Genomic DNA, 12,126 nt, shown 5'->3' with positions numbered 1-12,126 from the left:
AAAAATGATTTTTTATTCACTTCAAGCTCTCTCTCTACTATCTTTCTCTTTACTCTTTCCTCTCTCCACTTCTTTCTTCTCTCTTCTCTCTCTGTGCTTCGTCGATGATTGTGCTCCGCCAATGGTTGTGGGTCATGATCAGATGTGCTTCGACGATTTTGTGGGTCTGGGTTTGTGAGTCTAAGTTCATGGGTCTGGGTTTGTGGGTCTGCGTTCGTGGGTCATCGACATGACCAGGGTTGAGATTGGGGTGGTGGGTTTTGGCTGGGGTTGAGAACGAGGTGGGTGGGTGGTGACTGAGGTGGGTTGCTGTGGTTGAGGCATGGGTCTTGGGTTTTGTTCGCTGTTCTATCCTCCACCTCCCTCTCTTCCTCTCACAGTGAGGCTTCTCTCTTTCTAAAGTTTAGTTTAGTTGTTGTTGTTGTTGTTGTATTTTTTTTTTTTTTTTTGGGCTATAGGGTTGATTTTTGGATGGATACTGATTATGGTGGCAATGGGTTGGCCATGGATCTAGGTTTGCTGTTGAATGTTGATGGTTTATGGTGGTGGTGGTTGACAATGGCTAATCGTTGAGAAGAAAGTGGTGAAAAGAGAGAGAAAGTGGTAAAATAAGAATAATATTATTTAAATGAAGTTGTAAAAAAAATAGAATGTTTGATGTTTGGTGGAATGTGGATTGTAAAATGGTATGTTAAAATTGATAAAGTAGGATTTTGAAGTAGTAAATACTAAAATATTTAGCATTCTTGATAAGAATGATCTTAGGAGGACTAAGAGTTAGGATTTCAAATATATAGAAAGAAACTTCACATACATTTAAATGAATTGGACAAGTGTTCATATCGTAACGTGTTTAGTAGCACTAACCATTATACACAAGTTCCCCCACTTAAATTAGGTTAAAAGTAAAAAGATTAAATTCTATAAGGATGTGGTATAAAACTCATGTTTTACCCCTCCAATTTCATGTTATATCATCTTATTACATATTTAAAAATAAGCACAACTACACCCAATTAATTCTAAAATCCATAATAAATTTAACCAAATTGAGAATTTATTGAGATATTATTAAGTGTGGTAGGATATATTGAATTTTAAGTGAAATATTGATGTGACAATCTCTTATTAAATGGTATAAAACGTTAGTTTTATACTCTGTCCTTACCAAATTCAAATTCAAAGTAAATTTCTATTCCAAATTATAAAATAAAATAAAAAATGTCTGTGTCACACAAAATAAATGGGATATTTCGATCAATGAATATTATATGGCGTAACTTACAAGATGAATGCTTTGTATCTCTAGTCTTTAATTAATACATTAATGAGATAATTGTTTTGAATCTCTAATCTTTAATTAATACATTAATGAGTTTCATCTTTTTATTATAAAGATTTAACTCCAAGTCTTGATTACAAGAGTTTCTACTAATTAAATTAAGGGTCTGTTTAGATATCGTTTATTTTGCTAAAATTGAAAAATTATTACTCTCTATCAAAAAAATATATATATTGCTGAAAGTACTGTAGATAAAGATAAAAGTTAGTTGAAATAGTACATTACGGCCGGTGAATAGTGCCAAAAAGTACAGTAGGACTTATAAATAATAGTAAAAATAAGTTGAATAGTGAAATAATTTTAATTTTTAATCTCCACCCAAACACAAGAATAAAACTTAAATACAATACCTTAGTTGTTGTTTTTTATGTTTCCTTCTTAAAATTCAATCACGTAATTACTTAACTAAAAATATACTTTCATTTTATGCGAAAAAAGAAAAAAAAGTCACTTGACTGAATTTTAAGAGACAAACCTAAAAAATATCATTTAAATATTGTACTTAAAATTTTCCTTTAAATTAATTAGAGCCCAAGAAAATGTTATTAATTTTAAGATTTTTTTTTTTTTTTTCTAAATCACCGTCAGCTAAAATCCATAATTAAACCTTGGCCTCTTGAATTTCTCCAAAAAAAAAAGAAAAAAAAGAAAAAATGAAGAAGCTATTGCCCTCGTGATTACACTAACTTTGAATTCCACCTACCGGTGGGTCCTTTCTTGGAAAGGAAAACAAGTTGACAACAAATTAGGAGTACATTCAATGGATCAATGCATTATTAATTTGTTCATATAATCCAAAAAATATATAATGTTAAAATTATTACTAATTTTAACTATACAAAACTAAAAAATTTGGAGGGTTTGAGCCATCGTAGTTGTACCTTCCAAAATTTTTAGGATAAGTTTCTAAATCACCGGCAGCTAAAATCCATAATTAAACCTTGCCCCCTTGAATTTCTCCCCACCAAAAAAAAAAAAAGCCATTGCCCTCGTGATTACACTATGAATTCCACCTACTAGTGGGTCCTTTCTTGAAAAGGAAAGCAAGTTGACAACAAATTAGGAGTACATTCAATGGATAAATGCATTATTAATTTGTTCATACAACCCATCGTGATTGTACCTTCCAAAATTCTTAGGATAAGTTTCTCAAATAAGAGGATTTGTATTCCTCAAATCACAAAATGAGTGAATTAAATTTATTAGGTCAACAACATTTGGAGAAAGATTGACTGGCACTAATTTATTATCTAAATTTAGTAAACGAATTGATGATAATGCAAGTGTTTCGCATGTAAACAATAACGCTAGAACAACAACAAAGTCACACAATTTGAGGTAAAAGTTCGTGTAATTTGCCAGTTCTTTAGCATATGTCGGCATATGTAAATCTGTGGGCTGGTAGATCGATCGGAACGACTAAAATCTTTGACACGAGTGTGTCCGCCGCGTTAAGCTGACTCCTCATACATCAGTACCATCGCATCATGCCACCTTGCAAGTAAATCTAATCTGTGGGCTAAGTGATCATTCATGTACAAAAGGTCATTGTAGCCTGTCATTGTTACACACTATTATCCTTAGCCCAAACTTAAGGATAAAGTCAAAAATTGGGCCATAGTTTATCCTCTTTCCTAATAAAAAAAGTGATTGGAGATAAGAACAAAGCAATAAAGGATTAGACCTCGCCACTGGCACTAACAGCAGCTTATATACAAAGATATCTCCCAACTATTCAAGAAAGATACATGCTAACTATATATAAATATATCTCTCTGATTTAAGCAATTTTAGTTGAGTGATCTTTGAGCAAATGGGTTCTTTAATGGCAGGGTGGGGCTCGCCCTACCAAGATCCAAAGTCAGGTAATCTCACTAACCTTGTCCAAATTGTTCTTCTTCTTCTTTTGGTATAAACCTTGTCCAAATTAATCTTATTTGACAAAATTTCCGTTTTTTTAAATAATTTTAAATAAGTATATGAAGATAACATGTTTCACAACCTTTTTGATATTACAAATTTTATTACATCGTATTTATTTAATATGTTTTGAAATTGAATAATTATTCAATTTGTAAAATAATAAATTCAAATTTGTAATATTTATTGGTATATTTTACTATGTCGGTAGTGTTATGTTGCTCAATTCTCAAATTACAATAAAAAAATTGTCAGTTAGAATTTTATTTTTCAAGAGTCTTTTGAAAAACTTGTTGTTTATGATAAGCGAATTTTTCAGTGGCATACAAAAGGAATTTGTCATTAACTAAAGAAGAGATTTCTTCCTACTGGAAAGCAAAGAATAAGGAAGCAGAGGGAGAACATCGTAGTGACATCCTGTCTAGTCCATCGGGTAGTAGTACTCAGGTGTGCTTATCTCTCTCATAAAGAAACGCATGAGAAAAGCCTTTTCCTATATTTGCTTTCTCTCTTTTTCATGCTTTATAATTTGTAGTTGATGATACACAAATTCTCAAAATGAATATGACAGGAAAGCACATTTGGAGACTCTGGGAAAAAGTTCGAGAGGTCGAACTCGGCGCCTTTGGCCAATAGAAGGGAGGGCTTCATGCACATGGACACTGAAACAAGCTTGGAGAAAATTATCAAGAAAAATGGCTGGTAAGTAAAATTTAGCCTTGTTTAACCCTTAAGTAACACCAATATACAATAGCTCTGAGCTTAAGTAGCTGCACTCTTTGATATGGGGAAATTGCCATTTGCTGTAGTTTAAGTTGATATTGAATAAAAAAGCTACATGTTATCTACTTGAGGTTTATTGTATTTCCTTATAGTGTATTAATTTAGAGTGTTCAGAATGTAACGAGATTGTTGTATTTTTTAGATTTTTTATTTGAATAATTGTATATGATTTTTTTTTTCTTAATAAAAGGTGAAGGGTAGACAAGATTCGAAGATCACTTGCTTGGATAGTGTGGTAAATTACAATTTTATACCAAAATTTTAATGAAATAATAAATTTAATCATTTAACTGTTGTACATTACTATTTGTTTCCAAAATTTTTAATTAAATTTATTTATTTTAATCATTAATGTAACATTTTAATGATGTGTTGATCCAGATTTTCTCTTACTAATTGGACTATTTACTCCCAAAAGTTTTAATTAAATTTAATTATTTTAATCATTAATCTAACATTTTTAATTGGGTTTCAATATGTGGAGTTTTTATTTTAAAATGGAAGCTAGAGTGTTTGTTTTTGTTTTTGTTTTTTTAAATAACGAAATGAAAAATTGAGATGAAGCATGTTTCAAATTTGATTGATAAATCATAAGGTTGAAATCTTTTAAAGGCATCTTAAGAAATTTTAGAGGATATTGATATTGGGTTTGTATAATTACAATTATATAGATTACAAATTAAATTTGATTCAAACCCCAATAAATTAAAGAATATAATTAGCACAAATTTTAAATAAGTATATGAAGATAACATGTTTCACAACCTTTTTGATATTACAAATTTTATTACATCGTATTTATTTAATATGTTTTGAAATTGAATAATTATTCAATTTGTAAAATAATAAATTCAAATTTGTAATATTTATTGGTATATTTTACTATGTCGGTAGTGTTATGTTGCTCAATTCTCAAATTACAATAAAAAAATTGTCAGTTAGAATTTTATTTTTCAAGAGTCTTTTGAAAAACTTGTTGTTTATGATAAGCGAATTTTTCAGTGGCATACAAAAGGAATTTGTCATTAACTAAAGAAGAGATTTCTTCCTACTGGAAAGCAAAGAATAAGGAAGCAGAGGGAGAACATCGTAGTGACATCCTGTCTAGTCCATCGGGTAGTAGTACTCAGGTGTGCTTATCTCTCTCATAAAGAAACGCATGAGAAAAGCCTTTTCCTATATTTGCTTTCTCTCTTTTTCATGCTTTATAATTTGTAGTTGATGATACACAAATTCTCAAAATGAATATGACAGGAAAGCACATTTGGAGACTCTGGGAAAAAGTTCGAGAGGTCGAACTCGGCGCCTTTGGCCAATAGAAGGGAGGGCTTCATGCACATGGACACTGAAACAAGCTTGGAGAAAATTATCAAGAAAAATGGCTGGTAAGTAAAATTTAGCCTTGTTTAACCCTTAAGTAACACCAATATACAATAGCTCTGAGCTTAAGTAGCTGCACTCTTTGATATGGGGAAATTGCCATTTGCTGTAGTTTAAGTTGAGTATGAAAAATTGAATTCTGCCTAAATGATATTGAATTAAAAAACTACATGTTATCTACTTGAGGTTTATTGTATTTCCTTATAGTGTATTAATTTAGTGTGTTCAGAATGTAACGAGATTGTTGTATTTTTTAGATTTTCTATCTGAATAATTGTGTATGATTTTTTTTTTCTTAATAAAAGGTGAAGGGTAGACAAGATTCGAAGATCACTTGCTTGGATAGTGTGGTAAATTATCATTTTATACCAAAATTTTAATGAAATAATAAATTTAATCATTTAACTGTTGTACATTACTATTTGTTTCCAAAATTTTTAATTAAATTTATTTATTTTAATCATTAATGTAACATTTTAATGATGTGTTGATCCAGATTTTCTCTTACTAATTGGACTATTTACTCCCAAAAGTTTTAATTAAATTTAATTATTTTAATCATTAATCTAACATTTTTAATTGGGTTTCAATATGTGGAGTTTTTATTTTAAAATGGAAGCTAGAGTGTTTGTTTTTGTTTTTGTTTTTTTAAATAACGAAATGAAAAATTGAGATGAAGCATGTTTCAAATTTGATTGATAAATCATAAGGTTGAAATCTTTTAAAGGCATCTTAAGAAATTTTAGAGGATATTGATATTGGGTTTGTATAATTACAATTATATAGATTACAAATTAAATTTGATTCAAACCCCAATAAATTAAAGAATATAATTAGCACTTTTTATCTTCTTGTCCTCCTCCTCATGCGTATAAACGTTCTTTTTTTTTTGGCTGTGATTGCAGGTGGACAAGGAGTAATTGGGCATTTCTGAATGAGCCACCTCTTTCTGAAGGTGCATCCAACACTTACACATCTCAGTTCCATGTAGCTGGCCTGAACACCTCGAAATCAAGCACTGGTGAGGGAATTAGCACCTGATCTTTATTAAGTCAATCGAATCGAATTAGAATATTGTGCATATATTATATTTATATCCCTAATTATAAGTTGTAGTGGTAGTACAATCTTGTGCTTCGAAAGCCCTAAACCAGCTGATAAATAGGTTTTGAGCTGTTACTTTCGTGTAAATAGGTTATGTATATGGCATTGCAATTTTTGTTTTCCAGCCCTATAAAAAGAGACTGTTAAATGATTTTGGATTGAGTGTGATTGAGTGTGTTATGTAACATTTTTTTATTCTTAAATTTAATAATGAAGATATATTATGTTGATTTGGATTTTAATTGTAACTAGTTTAGTCCTTTTGGAGTAGAGCGTAAATGTGACTAACACTTTTTCTTGACTTGGTAATCCTATATGGCCTCAAAGAGACCATCCCATGCTGGCCCCAATGAAAAAAAAATTAGAGATATAAGTGACGGAATTTGTGATGATCTAGATGGTAGAGTATAGACTAATTAATCACACACACAAATATAATGGTGATGGGGAATCCTTCTGTATTGTTGGGGAAAGTAAATTTGACTCTATATCATAATAAAGTCTTGCCAAATACTAAAAATAAATGTGTGTATATATATATATATATATATCAACAAGCTCTAGCCTGAATTTATCTGGGATTATATGAAACCACTTTATCCAAAACAATCATGGGAAATTTTTAGAAACTTTCTCCTTGATGTTGATAAGATGAAAAAAAAAAGTTCATGTTCTCAAACGCTGAGAAGTGAGTTTAAAGCTTCACACATGGAAGAATTAATCCAAGTTAGATTTGGACTATTTTTCAAGGATGTTGGTTGTTGCGAATCAATTAAAAAGATTTTGTTAAAACTTCGATGATACTCATGTGGTGGACAAAATCCTCCAGTCATGAGCTTCGAAATTTGACCATATTGTTTTGGCGATTAAGGAATCAAAAGACTTGAAATCACTTATTATTAATTAGCTCATGAAAATTTTATAAGCCTATGAAGTAAGGCTTAACAATAAGTGCGTGCTTCTACAGTTTAAGCACATCTTGAATAAGAAAAGATGACATGAGAAAAGCCAAAGAGGTTAAGGGCATGGACATGGTCAAGGAAGATGATCCAAAGGAATGACAACCAATAAACCATAACAGAGCGATGAAAGAAAGCTTCTCAAGGTCATACAATAGAGGGCTTAACAAACAATCCACAGCAATTAACCCATTTTTATATACAACTAATACATGAAAAAAGAAAAGAAAAGGGAAACGGTTAGTATTCATTATACAATCCCGCAAAAAATTGAAACAACATAACTGATGAAAAGAAAACCTAATCATTACAAGAATTTCAATTAGATTTAGACTTTCAATTTAAGAGATATATATTTAATAGTTCCTTAAACTTTAGTAATAAATTTCCATCCAAAGTAAGTTATTTTAATCAATTTTAGGATAAGTTACATATTTAGTCTCTATTTTTTACACCATATTTCATTTGAAAAATTAAATGGAGTAGGGTTCTTCATTTGATAAATAATAGGGACCAAATACGTAATTTACCTTAAATTTTATTTATTTATATTGAACTACATTGCAAAATCCTGTCATAGGACATGTAGTGATAGTGGCAAAGCCAGGATTTCAGTTCAGAGGGACAAGATTGAAAAACAATACTAAAAACAAAATTAATCTAAAAATATTAATCGATAATAATAACAAAATAAACAGACAATTGTAACTTCAAGTATATATTTCATATTATTAAAACAAAAAAACAAAAATAATCAATCATAGTTACTAACAATCAAAGTGAGAAATTGTTGGAATTATACTTAAAAAGTAATAATTCAATAGAAACAAATATAATACATTTATCAATTAACAATTATATCATGTGCATATGTAATAAAAATCAACAATAAGATGTGAGAAATTTACATACTAGATTATGTTATTCAAGGACCTCACAAGCAATCAGGATGCTCTCCCCAACTGGTCAGGATTAACAAGAGCTTAATTTTCTCTTTCACACCCCCTTGCAAGTGTGGCCTTGACAATATTTATAATATTCAGAAAGAACATGACCAACCATAAAATCCTTTCTATTGTAATAACACTTCATGTAACAGAAATGTTACATTTGTTAATAAACAACTTTATTAATTATATTTATTAATGAAGAAGTTCATTAATGTGTTATTACTTTTGTAACTCCATGCTATTACATGGATTCATAAATCGTTCATATCCAGAACTACTATAATGACAACACCTTTAATAGGAGTTCAAGTTACTGGTATTGACACGATAGATTTATTAAAGCCAACACTCAACGTGCATGAATCTCATTATGGAAGGACTTCCGAGATTATTATGCACTAACCATCAAAAGACTAGCCCTTATTGTCTTTCATAGTCTGAGCAATTTTAACTTGCACCTCCTTTCCAACATGGTCCAACAATATACCTATCAGAATAGGCTACATCATGATGGATATGGTCAAGTCAAGGACTACAATGAATGCATTCATAATCTTAGTCTACTAAATTACGTAGACCTATTTCAATATATCAATATCTTACATCATAAAAATATTGCATAATTTCATAAGAGACTGAATATTTATTTGTTAATAATAAAGGCATTATATATATTATGTTGGGCCACATTATTCTAACAGAAATTAATTTAAATACATAAAATTTAGACATAATTTGATTGCTTAAAATAAATTAAAAAAAAAAATCAATCTACAAAGGTTAACTATGGAACCTACTAATTGAATTGTCATATAAACACAATTTTTTCACAATAAATTTTATAATTGTTAAAATATTGGACTATGAGTTGTGAAGGAAATAAAATAGTGGGTTCATCAATGTAAGTTATTTGCCCTTCACAATTAACCATTTTCACAATTGTAAAATTTATTGTGAAAAAAAGTTATGTTTATAGCATTATAATTATAATAAGGAAAGAAAAGAACTATAAATAGTACAATGGATGGGACAAGATCAAAACTACTTGAAATAAATACTATTTAAGAAGAGTGTAATAGGTGAAAGTGTGATTGTGCGAGGGAATTGAGAAGCTTTTTTTTTTTTTTTTTTTCATTCTTACTTTTTGGTGTTAGGGCTATTTCATAATAATGAGAGTGTTTTTCCTTTTTTTTTTTCCATTGACAAGGGGCAAATTACTTAAATACAATAACATAGTAGGTATCAAAGCATTTTTTAGAGGAGCCGGGGGGGCAATTGCCCCACTTCCCCCATTGACGCGAGGGGGGGGGGGGGCGTGACTTTGCCCTTGTGTAATGATTATAAGTAATGTTAAGAATATTCAAGAATTTATTATATAAATTGTCTAAACTAATGTGTCACAAATTACAACAAAAAAAAATCTCAAATCTTAATTTTATTTTGTATATTTTTTGTATTAATGTAATAGATTTAGCATTTTCAATAGTTATATCAAACCCTCGGCTTACTTCTAAAAATGAAAAATCATAATAAGCTTAATTTTAAATAAATAAAAACTTTTGTAAATCTTGATATTTAAATAATAGAAATTTAATTGAAATAATTTTTTTAATTTTTTGAAATTTGTGCAATAGAATTTCCGATTAAAAAAACTGTGGGGATAAAAGCTCAAATTTATGTATTAGGCCCAAGTCCCTATTTGAAGACTAAAAGTTTGTCTGAAGAAAAATAGACAATTGAGAAAGGCCCCAGGTGGGGAAGATATACCTGGAAATGATCGAGTAACACAGTCCGAAGAGAGCATTAGTAGTCTGACGAGTGTGTTATCCTCGGATATAAAGAATCTCAGTTAAGTCAATACCTAGGAGTTTCGAATAACCTTCCTAGCGATTCCAATGATAAGGATAAACTTCAGCCATGCATGGAGATGATAAGAACAGAGAAATATCTAAAGGAAAAGCTGCTACCATCGCATTAAATGCACTGCAACAACTTTTCTTGCTGCATTAATGTGAAGAAGATCTCTAAACAGTACAATCTCAACTACCGCCACTCATGGAGAACCGACGAAGTTACCTAATGGGACGGGTACTCAAGTGAACGTTTAAATGAAGACAAGTGGACGATTAAGATAGTCTAAAAGAACACTATATAAATGTAAGGGACCTCTTACAGAAAGGGGAAGAAAAAGTCGAGGATAATTCTAAGAGTGATATGTACAAAAGTTTATCTCTTCGGACATGAATTCATTTAAGTTTCAAGGTTGTTCTTACACTGATTGATCAATAAAATCCCCGTTGAACATTGTTTCATTCACAACCAGCTCAGCTCTCTCACCCACTCTCTACAAATTCATTGTATTGGGCTTATTGAGCTCCTACTCCAAATCTTTTAGACTTAGACTACAAATCTAGACCCTACAAAAACCATCTTAATAATTTAATTTGTTTATATTAAATTACACGACAAAGCAATTGATCATTATATTTTTTAAATGTTACCCACTTTTTGCTTGTTAGGTTTTGCATTTTTGTTCCTAGGAATGCCAAGGTTCTAGGCTTCTAGCCCACGAACTTGATTATTGGGCTGACCCTTATAATTCATGGGTCCATCCTCATCTCGTTAATAAACTATGAATGAGATTAGATCGCTGGTTCATTGGGTTTCTTTGTGCAATTTGATATTTTGGGAGTGTTTGGTACTGTTGTTTAAATAACAGTTTTCAATATTTAAATACTGAAACATGTATTTTCACAACACTTAAATAACAATATTAAAAATTTCTAACCAAACAGGCATTCTTTCTTGACCATCCGATATATATATATATATATTAGAAACAAATACACACACAAGAGATAAGAAAATGAGTTCTAATACAAATACACACTAAAATTTTTTTTTAACATCCGAATTGATGTTGCTTATAGCCTGCTCGTCTTATTATTTATTTTTATTATTTAATTCTCTTTCTCTTTCCAGGGAATGGAATGTTCTTTTTATTATTATTATTATTATTTTGAATATGAAAGGTTTTTTTTTTTTTTCCTAGAACTCGATTGCACAAGATAAAACAAAAAAAAAAAAAAAAAAATTACCCGACTCACACCATAGTTTTTGAAAAAGTGTGTTTATTTCCCACAAATTATACACTCGACAGAATCACTGGTGTCATTTTCGACCACCTGCCCATGGAGCCAATCCAAGTATCCAACAGGTTCATGAATTTGCGGTGAATGTATGTATATTTACTTATTCTTATTTTTTAGAGTATCGATAGCAGTTAAGGTATTTTTTTAGCTATTTAGTATCAAAAAAAGCTAATTTATCTATTTTACTATTCATTTTGCAAAACATTCAACAACAATAGATCTATTTTAGCTTTTCAACACAATAAAATAATATATCTACTACAATAAAATAATACATCTCACTAAAAAAAAAAAAAAAAACACCACAAACCGATCAATGACACAATCTACAACCACTGCCAACCAAGAACAACCACCCAACAACAACTAGCAAGCCAATAACAGCCGCCTACAACCACTGCCAAAAATCCAAATTAGCCAAAAACCACCACACAAATCACCACCAACATAGCCACACCGCCACTAACCCACAAAACCCAGCCACCATGAAACCTAGCCAAACCGCCACCACAAAACCTAGAGAAACCCAAAGCTTG

The 12,126-nt window shown here is 30.4% G+C and overlaps 1 protein-coding gene and 1 long non-coding RNA gene across 2 annotated transcripts; both read left to right on the top strand.

Annotated features, from left to right (window-relative positions):
- Positions 1 to 2,976: 2,976 nt before the first annotated feature.
- Positions 2,977 to 4,256, top strand: LOC111996221 (uncharacterized). The gene is made up of 4 exons (XM_065760727.1): positions 2,977 to 3,207; positions 3,582 to 3,709; positions 3,834 to 3,964; positions 4,236 to 4,256. The coding sequence occupies exons 1-4, from the start codon at positions 3,156 to 3,158 to the stop codon at positions 4,237 to 4,239; spliced, it is 315 nt and encodes a 104-aa protein (XP_065616799.1). The 5' UTR covers positions 2,977 to 3,155; the 3' UTR covers positions 4,240 to 4,256.
- A 768-nt stretch (positions 4,257 to 5,024) lies between these two features.
- LOC136062081 (uncharacterized) lies at positions 5,025 to 6,771 on the top strand. The gene is made up of 3 exons (XR_010623916.1): positions 5,025 to 5,175; positions 5,300 to 5,430; positions 6,331 to 6,771. It is a non-coding gene; the product is annotated as an uncharacterized LOC136062081 (long non-coding RNA).
- Positions 6,772 to 12,126: the final 5,355 nt, after the last annotated feature.

The sequence above is a fragment of the Quercus suber genome, unplaced genomic scaffold, assembly GCF_002906115.3.
Source record: "Quercus suber isolate HL8 unplaced genomic scaffold, Cork oak 2.0 scaffold_379, whole genome shotgun sequence".
In the NCBI taxonomy this organism is placed as follows: domain Eukaryota; kingdom Viridiplantae; phylum Streptophyta; class Magnoliopsida; order Fagales; family Fagaceae; genus Quercus; species Quercus suber.
This window is presented reverse-complemented; position numbering and strand designations above follow the sequence as displayed.

Coding starts and splice junctions, on each gene's coding strand:
- LOC111996221 (XM_065760727.1), top strand. CDS start 3,156: ATGGGTTCTTTAATGGCAGGGTGGGGCTCGCCCTACCAAGATCCAAAG. Junction 3,208..3,581: donor CTACCAAGATCCAAAGTCAG/GTAATCTCACTA, acceptor CGAATTTTTCAG/TGGCATACAAAAGGAATTTG. Junction 3,710..3,833: donor CATCGGGTAGTAGTACTCAG/GTGTGCTTATCT, acceptor TGAATATGACAG/GAAAGCACATTTGGAGACTC.